The following is a 16,854-nucleotide window of genomic DNA, read 5'->3' as shown; positions in this document are numbered from 1 at the left end:
ATTCTCTTCGCATTCTCTCCACCAGGACACAACAATCTAGGTCACAAATGAGGGAATCAAGTTCAGACAGAGAAAAGTGATTTGCCCAAGGTCACACAACTGCAGGTACGAGCTGGGATGGGACTCCAGTCCTTTCTGACTCATAAGTGCATACACTTTGACTACTAAGGCTCACAGGACAGGATGAAGGTAAAGCCCCTGGCTGGTAGCAGGTGCTCAGGAGAGGTGGGAGAGCCCTCACCCTCTTGCTTTGGGGGGTGGACCATGTGACATGACTCTGCCAGACACAGAGTGGACACTCAGGAAAGGGATCATTGGATTGGAAACCCCTCAGAGATCTTCTCCCCTAAACCTCTCACTACACAGATGAGAAAACCAAGTCTCAGGGACCCAGAGTCACAGCAAGCAAGTAGCAGAGCTGGTCCAGGAGCCAGGACTCTTGGTTGCAAAGTGGAGTTCTTTAACAGCAGTCTGCCTCCTAACCACCTCTGCTCTCACCCCTTGCCAGTTGTGACCTTGAACAAGGGCCTGTCCTTCTCCAATCCTTGGTTTCCCATTTGCTGAGGGGTGTAACCACTCCCTGAAAGGGCTGGATGAAGGAGGAGATGATGTCCATCAAGTGCAGCATCAGGTTGGACACTCAGTGATTGGTCTTTCTGTTCTTTCCTGTCCCCACCTGCACTGTAACTCTCTCGTAGACAGTCCCACCAGGGAGGACCTTCTGGGGCAAATTCTGTGCCCTGGGAAAGAGTACTCATTAGTCCCTAAAGCACAGGATGGCATCACTAAGATGTAGTTTGTAATCTAAAGCAAAATAAGAGCCCTAACCTGTAAAATAAATGTAAGAAAGTTCAACCAAATTTGGGTATTCCCTACAATGGGCTAGTTGAATGGTGCTTTGAAACATAAAATGCTTTGAAGTTCTTTCATAAAGTACTTTTGGTGTCCCTGTTTGGCTGGTGTCCCAATATGCCTATTGGATGGTCCATACCACTTAGCAATAAAAAGCCATGTGCCACCCCTCCACTGAGGTCTCAGCATCCCTCCTTCATCGTCTAAGCAGTGGGACAGAGGCGGGATGAGAGGGGTAGCAAAGCTGATGGCCTTTTAGGGCCCCACTGGCCTCCCCTCTCAGCTTTTCTGCCCCTCAGATCCCCTGCCTCACTCGTGACTGCAGCCATGACTGCCTGTCTGAGAGCAAAAATGTCCAGGGCAGTGCAAAGCAGGTTCACTTTTTTTTGCTAGGTCCTGGGGTCTGATTTTTGGAACATTATTTTAAAGGAAGATTTGCATTGCCAGATACTAGTTCTTAGTGTTTATCCTATAGCGACTCAAGATAAAAACTTGAATTATAAATTTGTCTGGTATTATCAATGAAAAAGTTGAAAGGGGAACAAAAAACTCTGGTCTTAATATGTTCTCCCCTGAAAAGCTGACCTGGATTCCCCAGGAGACATGGGGAGTAGAAGAGAGAGTCTTGTCCCAGGAATCAAAGACCTGAGTTCTGGGGATGACTCTGCATCCAGTGCCATTGGTACCTGGGAAAGTTCCCACCTTTTTTGTGCTCAGCCTCTTGCCTTCAGAAGGAAAACTGGTTAGATCTGAAAATTAAAAGTTTTTTCCAGCTTTTACATGGATGGTTTTAGGCATAAGAGGTGTTTCAAGAAGAGAGAGAAAATAGAGGGGACTCTAGGAAAAGTGTGAGGCTCTGCTCACAGAATCATCAGGATCAACATGGACTTGCTTGCAATGGGAACAGGGATTGCTTAGCCCAAGAGATGAGTATCAAGTGACTGCAAATCTCTTAATTCAATCTCCCCAGATCTATGAAAACACTTCCTCCTGATTCCTTCTGGGGCGGGGGTGGTTCTTTGTCCTTGGAACAGCCATGCAAGCAAACCTCCAGTTCTTCTCCATCTAAAATGCTCCATTAAGTTAGAGACCTTCTTTGTTTTGTTCAACTTGTTATATACTCAGCATGGTTTGGTATATTGTAGGTAATTTTGCCACATTATTTTTAAAAGCAAAAAGGGAATTCTGGGAGAGGATGAAGACAGAGCCCATCATTTCTCTTCTAGTGTTGGTTGTAAATAAATGTGGTTACATTATACAGTGATTAGTCTGTAATTCATATTCCAGAATCACTGATTGTTCTGGTTTCCAAGTGCTCCCACCGCCGACTTCCTGGGCATCCAGCTTAAACCATCATGGAGACTATAGCCTGTAATGAATCAGAGGAGTCATGGACCATCTTCTACCTTATGGGCATCCCTTCTCTGCCAAAATCTCTCTTCCTTCCTATCTTCTTCATCTTTCTCCTCCTCTACCTGCTCATCCTGGTGGGAAATGCCCTGATCCTGGTGGCTGTGGTGACAGAGCCCAGCCTTCACAAGCCCATGTACTTCTTCCTGATCAACCTCTCAGCCCTGGACATCCTCTTCACCACAACCACTGTCCCCAAGATGCTGTCCTTATTCTTGCGTGGGGATCGCTACCTCAGCTTCTCTGCTTGCTTCCTGCAGATGTACCTCTTCCACAGCTTCTCCTGCTCTGAAGCCTTCCTCCTGGTGGTCATGGCCTATGACCGCTACGTGGCTATCTGCCACCCACTGCACTACCCTGCGCTCATGACCCCACAGACCAATGCTGCCCTGGCAGCCAGTGCCTGGCTCACTGCACTCCTTCTGCCCATCCCAGCAGTGGTGCAGACCTCCCACATGACTTTTGAAAACATTGCTCACATCTACCACTGCTTCTGTGACCACTTAGCTGTGGTCCAGGCCTCCTGCTCTGACACCACACCCCAGACCTTCATGGGCTTCTGCATCGCCATGGTGGTGTCCTTCCTGCCCCTTCTCCTGGTGCTTCTCTCCTATGCCCACATCCTGGCCTCAGTGCTTCGCATCAGCTCCCGAGAAGGACGCTCTAAAGCCTTCTCCACCTGCAGCTCCCACCTCCTGGTGGTTGGCACCTACTATTCATCCATTGCCATTGCCTATGTGGCCTACAGGGCTGACCTGCCTCTTGACTTCCACATCATGGGCAATGTGGTGTATGCTATCCTCACACCTGTCCTCAACCCTCTCATCTACACGCTGAGGAATAAGGATGTCAAGGCAGCCATCACCAAAATGGCATGTCCCTGGAACCCAAAGAATTCTGCAAAACCCTGATTCATAGTGAACTTTATTTTCTCACAAACACCAATAACAATAGAGGTAAAATTGGACAATTCAGATAGCCAAATAGTTAGAACAATAATTCTTAAAATACAGTCTTAGGTATTCTTCCATTGTAACAAAATAATGATTTCCTTTCCTTAATTCACAGACAAAGGGGATTGGACTTTTCAATTTTTAAGCTGTGACTCCCAAATTTCACAAGATTTGTAGTCACATTTCCACTAATTCAAACAATTTTGATTCTCAGAGACTTAACTATTTGACTAGAAAGAAATTCAGTTTTTTCCCCTTGTAGCGCTTCTAATATTTCTAAATGCCCCCAAGATTTCTGACACATAGATATGAATCAGCCTTACCTTTTTTGCTGGAGTAGTAACTTAGAAATCCTCTTCAAGGAAAATGTCTGAAACTGCCACCATCTCAATCCTTATTGCTTGAAATTACACTGCCACTACCAATGTGTCAATACCAGTCACACAGGAAATTTACCACTGGTGTCTAGGCCTTCATACTGTCATAAAAGTAGAGCATACCCTTCCTCGAGCTTATGCTTAGGCAAGAAGTATTCCTTAGCAAACCTGCACAGGCAACAAAGCTTTGCAATTCTTTTAATTTTAAGCCATGCAATAGTGTTTTCATCCATAATAATGAGGCACTAAGTTGTTTTCTCTTATTAGTAGCATGCAGTGTCCAAGACCTGCACTCTTGCTCATAATACAGCCATAGGTATTCTTCTTGGCCCTAGAAGCCAGCCCAAGCTCTTTATTCCCTTTTCCTATGCCAAATTTCCTCTTATAGAATATTTTCCACCTATCACTTACCTGCTAATTTGGCACAGTCTCTCTGTATCTCCCATTTTAAAAGAAGTAATTTCAACTTTTGTGCATCAAATGACACTATCAAGAGACTAAAAAGACAATCCACAATGGGGAAAAATATTCCTAAATTAAGGAATTAATATCCAAAATATATTAAGAACTCCTACCACTCAAAACAATAGCAACACCCAATTTAGAAAATGGGCAAAAGACTTGAATAGACATTTCTCTGAAGAAGACATACAAATGTCAAATAAGCCCATGAAAAGATGCTCAACATTACCATCCATCTGGCAAGTCAAAACCATAATGAGATAGCGCTTCCTACCCATTAGGATGGATATTATCCAAAAATGGAAAATAGCAAGTGTTAGAGAGAATGTGGAGCAATTGGAAAGCTTGAAAAAAAATGGTACAGCCATTGTGGAAAACAATATGATGGTTCCTCGGGAAATTAAATATAGAATTAATGAATGATCCATCCTTTCCACTTCTGGGTATATACTCAAAATAATTGAAAGCAGAATCCTAAGAGACATTTTTCACCTGTTTTCACAGCAGCATTATTCACAGTAGCCAAAAGATGGAAACAACCCGAATGTCCATCAGCAGGTGAACAGATAAACATATACACTCAGTGGAATATAATCCAGCCTTAAAAATGAATGAAATTCTGATACATGCAACAACATGGATAAACCTTGATGACATTATAAGTGAAATATGCCAACTACAAAGGGATAAATATTGTGTGATTCCATTTACATGAGGCACTTGTCATAGTCAAATCATAGAAACAGAAATGGAGACAGTGGTTACCAGGAGTTAGAGGTGAGTGGGGGAGGGAGAGTTATTGTTTTCTGCATATGGAGCTCTGTCTGGGATGACAAAAGAGTTCTGGAAATGTACAGTGGTGATGGTTGCACAACGCTGCAAATGGACTCAATACTACTTTATGGTATGTTTAAACATGGCTCAAATTATAAGTTTTATGTTACCTATGTGTACCACAATAAAAGATATTTTAACAAATAGTTTCAAATCAGACCACAGGTCATGGGTCCTTGAGTAGCCCAGGGGCTGGCTGCCATTTTGTCAGATGTCCACCTCTAGACCCACTGATCAGCTGTGGTCAGAGTAAGATGTATGGAGTTCATCACATGGTTTGACATGGACACAAGAATTCATGGAGCAGTTTGCCTTAAAAAGTGGGGTAGGAAGGCATTTGAAACCTGGTACATTTAGGGGAAGCATTGCCCTATCAGTGTCAGGCGGGTGTTGGGAGGTTGTTGCGAAGATTTGGGTGAGACTGGGAAATTTCTTCTCTCAAATATCTCTAGCCTGCCTCCACTCCTCTCCATCCCACTTCATTCACCCTGGTGCAGGTATCACCACCTTCTCTCTCTTGAAGGAGCACAACCATCTCTCCAGTCATCCCTCTGCCTCTGTGCCCACCCTCCACTTCATCTGTGACCAGAATGGGCTTTCTGGCAGGCCAATCTGGTCACCTCACCACCCTCAATAGAACTTAAAGTTTCTCTCTGCTCTGGCTCTCCTGAAATGACTTCTTTGACCTCACATCTCACCATTGCCTCTCTCGTGGCAATTCTGAATTTCTTTCAGTTTGCCAAATGCGCCAACTCATTCTCATTCTCACCAATCACTCACCCTTCTCTCTTCCTCTTTGTCTATTTCAACTGAAATCTTAGTCAGGCTTCTCCTGAAACATCACTTTCTCAGAGGAGCCTGCCCTGGCACCTCACCCTGAAAAGTGGGGTAGATACCCTTTGTGTGTGCCACCTTAGCACCTTATTACTCCCCTATCATAGTGTAGTGTTAGTTGCTCAGTTGTGTCTGACTCTTTGCGATCCCATGGACTGTAGCTCACCAGACTCTGCTGTTCATGGAATTCTCTAGGCAAGAATACTGGAGTGGGTTGCCATTTCCTTCTCCAGGGGATCTTCCTAACCCAGGGATCAAACCTGGGTCTTCTGCATCACAGCAGATTCTTTACCACCTGAGCCACCAGGGAGGCCCCATCATGGCACTTTTTAATTTTTAACTTTTGAACCTTAGGAGACAAGAGCCCTGAGCTCATGATACCTATAGTCTGTGTAGGCTCCTTGCTTATTTAATCTTCCCCTTTACCTCCAAGCCCCCAATTCCCACTCCACTCCCCTTTCCCATATTATGTATGTCTATAAATATAAGCATATCTTTGAAAAGTAGGTAGTGTTGTTATGTGCATGTATGTACATGCTGAATTCACATACAAAGAATTGTGCTACACATCTCCATTTATTTCTTACATTTTCATTCAGTGTCTCTGTTGCTATCTATAGATCTAGTTTCATTGGTTCTTACTGATATTCCATAATATGATTTCATCACATTTTACTTTTCCAGTGGAGGCCACCTAAATTACCTCTAACTCTTTGCTATCAGTGTGTCTTGATAAATGCCCTTGTGTATGTCCTTGCATGAATCCATGGAAGATTCCCCCTGAAAGACAGACAAGGAGTCAAAGTCACGGGTGTGCGCAAACTTTAGCTAAACATTGTCCCTCTTCATTATTTGTAGATTTTGTGTTTGTAAACTCATTTACCTACTGAACCTAAAACCAATACTTATGGCAACTTCAGGGTCATTCAGGGACACACCCAGGGCAGCAAAATATCTGAGTCATCACGTGCATGTTCCCAGTTGAGGTCTAATAAGAAAACACTCTACCCTCTTGTTTTACCTCATACTGTGATCAAGAGTCCTTCCCATGGTCTATTTTTGCCACGCTTTTAGCATTTTTGTGCTCTTTTGGTAATTTCCCTGTTTAAACTGATACCCAAGCACGGTGCTCAAGTGGTGTCTAAAGCTCCTAAGCATGAAAAATCTGTGATGTGCCTTATGGAGAAAACACATGTGTTATTAAGCTTCATTCAGGCATGGGTTATAGTGCTGTTAGCCATGAGTTCAAGGTTAGTAAATCAATAGTGTATATTCTAAATGAGGATTTTTAAATTAATTTTTATTGGAGTATAGTTGATTTACAATGTTGTGTTAGTTTCCACTGTACAGCAAAATGAATCAGTTATACATATACATGTTGTTACTGTTGTTCAGTTGGTAAATTATGTCCAACTCTTTGCGATCCCATGGACTGCAGCATGGCAGATTTCCCTTCACTATCTCCTGGAGCTTGCTCCAACTGATGTCTGTTGAGTTGGTGTTGCTGTCTAAACATCTCATCCTCTGCCACCCCCTTCTTTTTTTGCCTTCCATCTTTCCCAGCATCAGGGTCTTTTCCAATGAGTCAGATCTTTGCATCAGATGGCCAGTTATTGGAGCTTCAGCATCAGTCCTTCTAATGAATATTCAGGGTTGATTTCCTTTAGGATTGACTGGCTTGATCTCGTTGTAGTCCAATGGACTCTCAAGAGTCTTCTCCAGCACCACAATTTTTTTTTAAAATAAATTTATTTATTTTAGTTGGGGGCTAATTACTTTACAATATTGTAGTGGTTTTTGCCATACATTGACATGAATCAGCCATGGGTTTACATGTGTTCCCCATCCTGAACCCCCCTCCCACCTCCCTCCCCATCCCATCCCTCTGGGTCATCCCATTGCCCCGGCCCTGAGCATTTGTCTCATGCATTGAACCTGGAATGGTGTTCTGTTTCACATATGATAATATACATGTTTCAATGCTATTTTCTCAGAACATCCCACCCTCACCTTCTCCCTCAGAGTCCATAAGACTGTTCTATGCATCTGTGTCTCTTATTCTGTCTCACATATAGGGTTATCGTTACCGTCTTTCAAATTCCATATATATGCATTAGTATACTGTATTGTTGTTTTTCTTTCTGGCTTACTTCACTCTGTATAATGGGCTCCAGTTTTATCCATCTGAATAGAACTGATTCAAATGTATTCTTTTTAATGGCTGAGTAATATTCCATTGTGTATATGTACCACAGCTTCCTTATCCATTCGTCTGCTGATGGACATCTAGGTTGCTTCCATGTCCTGGCTATTGTAAACAGTGCTGCGATGAACATTGGGGTACACGCGTCTCTTTCAATTCTGGTTTCCTCGGTGTGTATGCCCAGCAGTGGGATTGCTGGGTCGTATGGCAGTTCTATTCCCAGTTTTTTAAGGAATCTCCACACTGTTCTCCATAGTGGCTGTACTAGTTTGCATTCCCACCAACAGTGTAAGTGGGTTCCTTTTCTCCACACCCTCTCCAGCATTTATTGCTTGTAGACTTTTGGATAGCAGCCATTCTGACTGGTGTGAAATGGTACCTCATTGTGGTTTTGATTTGCATTTCTCTAATAGTGAGTGATGTTGAGCATATTTTCATGTGTTTGTTAGCCATCTGTATGTCTTCTTTGGAGAAATGTCCGTGTAGTTCTTTGGCCCATTTTTTGATTGGGTCGTTTATTTTTCTGGAATTGAGCTGCAGGAGTTGCTTGTATATTTTTGAGATTAATTGTTTGTTGCTTCGTTTGCTATTATTTTCTCCCATTCTGAAGGCTGTCTTTTCACCTTGCTTATAGTTTCCTTTGTTGTGCAAAAGCTTTTAATTGTAATTAGGTCCCATTTGTTTATTTTTGCTTTTATTTCCAATATTCTGGGAGGTGGGTCATGGAGGATCCTGCTGTGATTTATGTCGGAGAGTGTTTTGCCTATGTTTTCCTCTAGGAGTTTTATAGTTTCTGGTCTTACGTTTAGATCTTTAATCCATTTTGAGTTTATTTTTGTGTATGGTGTTAGAAAGTGTTCTAATTTCATTCTTTTACAAGTGGTTGACCAGTTTTCCCAGCACCACTTGTTAAAGATATTGTCTTTTCTCCATTGTATATTCTTGCCTCCTTTGTCAAAGATAAGGTGTCCATAGGTCCAGCACCACAATTTGAGTGCATCAATTTTTCGGCGTTCAGCCCTCTTTATGGTCCAACTCTCACATCTGTACGTGACTACTGGAAAAACCATAGCTTTGACTATACAGACCTTTGTGGGAAAAATGATGTCTCTGCTTTGTAATACACTGTCTAGTTTTGTCATAGCTTTCCTTCCAAGGAGCAAACATCTTTTAATTTTGTGGCTGCAGTCACCATCCACAGTGATTTTGGAGCCAAAGAAAACAAAATCTGTCACTGATTCCACTTTTTCCCCCTTTTATTTGCCAGGAAGTGATAGGACCGGATGCCCTTATATATATCGCCACTCTTTTTTGGATTATTTTCCCATATAGGTCATTATAGAGAGTATTGAGTACAGTTCCCTGTGCTATACAGTATAATCTTCTTAGTTACCTATTTTATATATAGTAGTGTGTATATGTCAATCAGAAATACCCATAAAACAAGGTAATATATTTGATTACATCAGTTGACGAAAATGTTGGGACCAGAGGCTCACAGGAAACTAATCTCGTACTCCTCCTAGAAGAACAATTGAGTGTATTCAAAGCAACTTTATAGAACACAGCTACCACAAATAATGAGAATTGACTGTACTGAACGTACTTCAGTATTATTTCCTTGAATGGCTGTGCCTTTTATACTTCCAGCAATAATGGACTATAGACTATAGCTCCCATCCCCTCAACATCCTCACCAAGATCCTCTTCCAACTCTCTAATTTTTCCCTTCTTTATCAGGCTAAAGTGGTACCTCATTCTGTTTCATTTGCATCTCTCTGATTACTAATGAAGTATCTCCTTGGTAGCAACTAGCATTTTCCCTTATTGCTTACGGAGATACTGCTTATTTTCTTTGGATTTCCTGCATTATTTCATTGCTTTCAGGACTTCTGTATGTTTGCTCCTTGTCAACTTTAAATATTACAAATATGTTTTTCAAGTTTGTAATCTGTCCTGCATGCATTGAGCAGAAATTCTTCATTTTGATATACTTAAATCCATCACATTTTTTACTTTTTAATATGTGGGGGTTTAGCCTTTCCTCACCACGGTTCAGTTCAGTTCAGTCGCTCAGTGGTGTCCAACTCTTTGCGACCCCATGAACCACAGCACGCCAGCCCTCCCTGTCCATCACCCACTGCCGGAGTCCACCCAAAGCCATGTCCATTGAGTCGGTGATGCCATCCAACCATTCCTCAATATTTTCTTTCATTAGCTTCCTAGTCTTTTTTTTATACTTTACTTTGAATTCATGTGGAGCTCCTCTTTAAGTTATAAGGTAGGAATTCTGCTTTATTTTTCTTCATATTTGAAACCATATTTTCCATCAATCTCTTCCTCTCTCTCTCTTTTTTGGCCACGCCTTGGGGTGGGATCTTAGTTCCCCAACCAGAGATGAAACATTTGCCCCCTGCAGTGGAAGCACAAAGTCTTAATCACTGGACTGCCAGGGAAGTCCCACCAATTGCTCTTAAAAATCTTGTCTCTCTATCATATGTGAAACGAATCGCCAGTCCAGGTTCAATGTATGATACAGGGTGCTCGGAGCTGGTGCACCGGGATGACCTGGAGGGATGGGATGGGGAGGGAGGTGGAAGGGGGGTTCTGGAAGGGGAAAACATGTACACCCATGGTGGATTCATGTCAATGTATGGCAAAACAAATACAATATTGTAAAGTTAAAAAATAGAAAATAAATTAATTAAAAAAAAATCTTGTCTCTCCTCATTGTTTTATAGCACTATATTTATCAAGTTCCCATACACCTTCTGTACTTCTGAGTTATTTATTTTATTCTATTGTCTACTTGCCTATTGCAATGTCAGTACCATATTGTGATACTATTATAGCTTTGTAGTATGTCTTTTTACATATACGATTCAGGAAGCCCCTTCTCACCTTTCATATTTTTTTGAGTTGACTTACCTGTTTGAAGTTGACTTACCTGTAAATTTTGGAAGGTTTGTAAACTTCCTCAAAAATGCAGTGATAAATTTTTGAGACTTAATCAAGCTACCACTCCCACTTGTTTGATACAGCTCCCCATTTATTAAAATGTTCTTTTTTGTCTTTATTTTAAACTTTTCAACAATCATGGTTATCACTTTTGATAGTATAAACTTCATCATTTGTGTTACTATTGTAAGAAGCATTTAAAAATTTTTTCTAGTTATTGCAGCCTGGATGCGAGGGGAGTTTGGGATAGAATGGATACAGTATATGGCTGAGTCCCTTTGCTGTTCACTTAACTATCACAACATTGTTAATTGGCTATACTCTAAAACAAAAAGTTAAAAAAATTTATTCTAGTTGTTATGCTAGAAAAAGACCAATTTCTAGCTAGTATAGAGTTCCCCAGTCACAGCACTTATCACACTGAATTATAATTCCCTTTCTATTGCCTGTATTTATTCTCCATTAGATGCCAAGCTATGTGAGGACAGGCACTGCCTCTGCCTTTTCCATCTCTATATGCCCATCAACTTTCATAGAGCCTGGCACATAGCAGTCGCTTAATAAAGAACTCAGTCCTTGGCACATGGTGTCATTCGATGTCCGTTTCCTCCCACTCTCTGAACAAAAACCATATCAGACCCCGCGTTTTATAGATGGGTATACTCACACCCAAAGAGAAAGAAGATGTCTTTCCCATGGACTCAGCATAAATTAAAGAAAAAGCTGGAGTCACAGCCCAGGTCTCCTGGCTGAGATCTATTTCATTTCCCTTAAGCTGTCTCTGTTGATTAAATGCCCCTTGTCTTAATCTCATGAAAAGAACAGATGGAAGATTCTCTAGTCAAGGTGTAAAACCAGAGGCAAAGGTCAGCTTTCCTTGAGAGGGTCAAAGGACCTGAAGGATGATTCCTGGTGACACAGAGTCCCAAGCTGCCCCTTCCATTGTTCTCATCTCCATACCAGTTTCAGTTCAGTTCAGTTCAGTCGCTCAGTCACGTCCGACTCTTTGCGACCCCATGAATTGCAGCACGCCAGGCCTCCCTGTCCATCACCAACACCCGGAGTCTACCCAAACCCATGTCCATCGAGTCAGTGATGCCATCCAACCATCTCATCCTCTGTCGTCCCTTTCTCCTCTTGCCCCCAATCCTTCCCAGCATCAGGGTCTTTTCCAATGAGTCAACCCTTCACATGAGGTGGCCAAAGTATTGGAGTTTCAGCTTCAACATCAGACCTTCCAATGAACACCCACGATTGATCTCTTTTAGGATGGATTGATTGGATCTCCTTGCAGTCCGAGGGACTCTCAAGAGTCTTCTCCAACACCACAGTTCAAAAGCATCAATTCTTCGGCGCTCAGCTTTCTTCACCATCCAACTCTCACATCCATACATGACCACTGGAAAAACCATAGCCTTGACTAGATGGACTTTTGTTGGCAAAGTAATGTCTCTGCTTTTAAATATTCTATCTAGGTTGGCCATAACCTTCCTTCCAAGGAGTAAGCATCTTTTAATTTCATGGCTGCAGTCACCATCAGCAGTGATTCTGGAGCCCCCAAAAATAAAGTCTGACACTATTTCCACTGTTTCTATTTCCCATGAAGTGATGGGACCAGATGCCATGATCTTAGTTTTCTGAACGTTGAGCTTTAAGCCAACTTTTTCACTCTCCTCTTTCACCTTAATCAAGAGGCTCTTTAGTTCTTCTTCACTTTCTGCCATAAGGGTGGTATCATCCGCATATCTGAGGTTATTGATATTTCTCCCAGCAATCTTGATTCCAGCTTGTGTTTCTTCCAGCCCAGCGTATCTCCATACCAGTAGGTCTCAAACTTTTGTGTGGGTTGAAATCACAGTGAGGGCTTGTTCAAACATAGGTTGTTTGGCCTCCTGCTCAGATTTTTTAAATTCAGTTTGTTCTAAGTGGGGCCCAAGAACCTGCATTTCCAACACAAGTAGGCACACAGAAGGCACTCAGTAAGCATGAGGTTTTAAAATACCATCTTGCAGAACCAGCAAGTTGATAACAGTGCCCATTATAACACTCAGCACTGCCCTATAACTTTCTCCTTAAATGCAGTGTGAGAAAAAAATGCTTGTGAAAAGTCAACTATTTTCTTTTCTTTTACCAGGCAATGAAATCCTTCCTACTCAGATTCTTTTTTGCCTTGTTGGACAGGAATTCTGAGCCACTTTCTCATCTTCTGTCCCTCTCTTGTTCAAGTGCCTGAAAATATCTATTGCTCTTCTCCTTCCCTCTGGATTATTTTTTGTCTTTTGTCCTATTTTACATTGTCTTCAATTTCTAAAGCTGTATCAAACCCTTTTACATAGAATATAAATAACATATATGTATTATATACAAATGCATAGGTATCATTAACAAGACATCTGCTTAAAACAAAATAATGACCACCAGAAAAGTTAAAGACTAGGTACTTTTTTGTTTTTTGTTTTATTCTCAGTAGATTTTCTTGGATAATCTCTAGTTTCAGGGGATTTTCCAACCCCTGAACTGATTAATTAATGTTAAAAGTGGAGAGATGGTGATCAGAAACCTGAATAAAATGAAGAAAGTATTAGGGTAATAAAGGGTAATACTATCAGGCCCTAGATGGGCTTCCCAGGTGGCGCTAGTGGTAAAGAACTCACCTACCAATGCAGGAGACATAAGAGACATGGGTTCAAACCTTGGGTTGGGAAGATTCCCCTAGAGGAAGGCATGGCAACCCACTCCAGTATTCTTGCCTGGAGAATCCCATGGACAGAGGAGCCTGGCAGGCTACAGTCCATGGGTTTGCAAAGAGTTGGACACAACTAAAGAGACTTAGCATGTATGCACGCATCAGGCCCTAGACAGCAGTTGCTGTCATGGCATGTTGGAAGAGCCTGGTGCGATTCATTGGTATTTCCATATCCTACAGGAGGCCCCCTCCAGGGCTGGGATCTCCATTCCAGTTGCCAGTGGATTAGTATTCAGAGAAGACTTCATTGCCTCCAGAAGGCTCACAGGACTCCTGGCAAAAGGTCTGGCAAGGCGCCTGTTGCCCTCTTCTACTGGCTCACCTGCCCAGTTATTGGATCCTGTTCATGTGAGTAGTCACCACTGGAAGCTTGTGCACCCTGGCCCCAAGAAGAAGAGAAGCAGTCCCAAGAAGATGGGGTGGTAAGTGCTCAGGGTGCTGCAAGTACGTGTTCGAGGATCTGCAAGTGAGTGTGAGGTCACTGGGCAGGATGTAGGGCAGGTTTAGGATCGGACACCCAGGACAGAAACAGAACTGGGGACTCTGAATCTAATGCTCACTGCCTGTCCCGGTGCCTCCTCATAAAGGCCTCAGACACCAAAGAATGTTCTTCCCTGACTTTAATTCCTGACAGTGCAGAGGTCATAGGGTCAAGTGACCTGTAGTCTGAGCTTAGGCTTCTCTGATTCTGAAGACTCATGATTACACAGCCAAGATTCTGACAGTAAGATTCAAATATCCCAATATTCTATTATCTTAAACCATTCTTAGAGTATAAGATGCTAACATTCTCAGATTCAGGGTCTATGGTTTTAGATTGTAAAATTTTAAAACTGAGAAACAAAGATTCCAAGGAAAACAGAATTAAAAATGGAAAGTTCCATGATTTTAGAGATTGTAGGTTCTTAGAGTCTGAAATGCTAAGATCTTTAGAGTCTAATTCCCATTGACGTCAAATTCTTAAAAATTTTAAGTTGAAAAGTGTAGAAATCTAGAATCTTAAGTTATGACTTTACACCTAACTACTGGTGGTACCTGAACAAATAAGTCAACTCTCCAGCCCACCTGCCAGGAGAAGCTTTGCATCTTCTGACATACTTTGCACCTTTTGCTCAGGGGCAAACCTAAATCAATGTCAAAGGTGCTGATCTGCTCAGTCACTTACTGGTAAGGCCAGATCATGTATAGACTAAACGTTTTCTCTGCCTTCAGTTTCATCACTAAGTTGCTGGAATGGACACCAATTACTTTTTGTGTGCCCAGCATCTCTTCTTTTTAGAAACTGCAACTCCCAACTCCATGCAATTCTGACGGGGTCGTCAACCACACACAGCATCACCTTCCCCTCCTCATGGGCACATGGCCCAGTCTGGCTAGAAAATTCCCACACCCCGAACACAGCAGTCCTTCCACACATGAGCAGAAGCAACAACATATATTAATACAATGAGAAAAAGAGCTCTGGGAGTGCTCATAAACCCCAGGTTATGAACAGTAAAGACAGTGTATATACTGTGAGTCAAGTTTTGCTCCTACGTGAATGAACCTAGAGTCTATCATACAGAGTGAAGTAAGTCAGAAAGAGAAAAACCAATATTGTATATTAACTCATGTATGTGGAATCTAGAAAACTGTTACAGTTGAACCTATTTGCTAGGCAGAAATAGGATGCAGATGTAGGGAACATGTGTGTGGACACAGGGTGGAATGAATCGGGAGACTGAGTTGTTTTTTGTGCACTTCTATGTGTAAAACAGATCCAGATACAGATTCTGCCATATCTAAAACAGTGGAATCCTACCTTATAGTGCAGGGAGCCCAGCTTGGTGCTCTGTGGTGACCTAAATGGGATCAGGGTAGGGACAGAGGGAGGTCTAAGAGGGAGGGGATATATGTGTACATGAAGCTTATTCACTTCATTGTGCAGCAGAAACTAACACAACATGGTCAAGCAACTCTATCACAATTATTAAAAAAAAATTTGCTCCTGACCAAATTTTCTATGGGGTGGAAAGAGTCGAGGTTGGCTTATTCATAGACACAGTAGCTACAGTGTTCAAGACCTGCCATATTTTTTGGAAGCCATGAAAATGTTTTAACTTCTTTTAAAATTAGAAGGAGAAAAGGAATACAATACAGCCTGTATTATATTCATCTTTATAATAATATAATCGTAAAATAAAACCATTTATGTTTTGATGTAAAGGAAGGAACTAAAAAAGCAAAAAATACTGAAGATCCATTTAAGTTGTATGTGACTTTGGAAAGAATCTGTCTGAGAATGAAACCAGCATGGGAAAAATATCTCTGAGAGATGGAGCAAGGAGAGCAAAGTTATCACATGAACCTCTGGATCAGCCATGTCAGAAATGCAACCGTCCCCTTGGATTCCCAGTTAGGTGAACAATGAATTCTGCATTTTACTAAAGCTGATGAGTTGGATGCATGTAGTTTGTTGGCTTCCCAGAAGCTTCCTATGTTTGTGGAATTCCCCATCTTCTCCCACTAAAAATGCCTTTACTTGCTTGCCAGCTTCCCTTGCAAGTAGAGCTCAGGCATGTGAACTAAATTCTCTGGCCCAGCAGAGATTTTTGTGAGCTACGTCTATCCATTAGTAAAATTATTTGCTGATTAAGCCAGCCACAGTTGGTTTCTGCTGTTTGCAAGGCTCTGCAGGTACAGGTAGTTCAAGCTGGGCTTCTGTCCCTTGCAACAAAAGTGTTCGAACACACAGCAGAGCCCTCTTCTGCCCTTGCCTCTTCCTTGGGGGACTAAGTCAATCATTGGTGGTATTTTCCCAGCAGTCAAAGCTCATTCATTCCTGGAGAGAGAATGTGTCAGACTGAGTTCTAGCCAGGGAGGGACCACAGGGACCAGCAAAGCTATAGAGTGCAGTTTGAAAAGTCAGTGTGATTTCAGGACTCTCTCTTTTCTCCCGACTCCAGCCTCTTATTTACCCAGGACCTTCCCTCTGACACCATGTTTAGGAGGTGGGGTATAAGAAAAAGCACTCTGTTACTTTCTCCCACCCACAAGCACCACGAACATTCTCCCACAGAGAAGTGTAAGAGACATGCCTCTCCCTCTTCCCAATGCCTAAATGGAGAGAAAATAATTAATAGGGAAGGAAAAAAACTTTTTTGTCATGTGGCAAGGCATGTGGGATGTTACTTCCTCAAACAGGGACTCAACCCATGACCCCTGAAGTAGAAGCACAGTGTCTTA

General features: G+C 42.1%; 1 protein-coding gene and 1 long non-coding RNA gene across 2 annotated transcripts; both read left to right on the top strand.

Annotated features, from left to right (window-relative positions):
- Window positions 1-64: 64 nt before the first annotated feature.
- LOC145525819 (uncharacterized) lies at window positions 65-16,075 on the top strand. Its single transcript, XR_014068429.1, has 3 exons — window positions 65-189; window positions 13,810-14,051; window positions 15,836-16,075. It is a non-coding gene; the product is annotated as an uncharacterized LOC145525819 (long non-coding RNA).
- Window positions 72-3,173, top strand: LOC145525817 (olfactory receptor 2AT4-like). The gene has a single exon (XM_081539659.1). It carries the CDS (start codon window positions 2,208-2,210, stop codon window positions 3,171-3,173), a length of 966 nt encoding a protein of 321 aa, XP_081395785.1. The 5' UTR covers window positions 72-2,207.
- Window positions 16,076-16,854: the final 779 nt, after the last annotated feature.

Source organism: Giraffa tippelskirchi, chromosome 11 (assembly GCF_054371585.1).
Source record: "Giraffa tippelskirchi isolate mGirTip1 chromosome 11, T2T-mGirTip1v1.2.pri, whole genome shotgun sequence".
Classification (NCBI taxonomy): domain Eukaryota; kingdom Metazoa; phylum Chordata; class Mammalia; order Artiodactyla; family Giraffidae; genus Giraffa; species Giraffa tippelskirchi.
The sequence above is the reverse complement of the archived record's forward strand: the minus strand, read 5'-3'. Positions and strand labels throughout refer to the sequence as shown.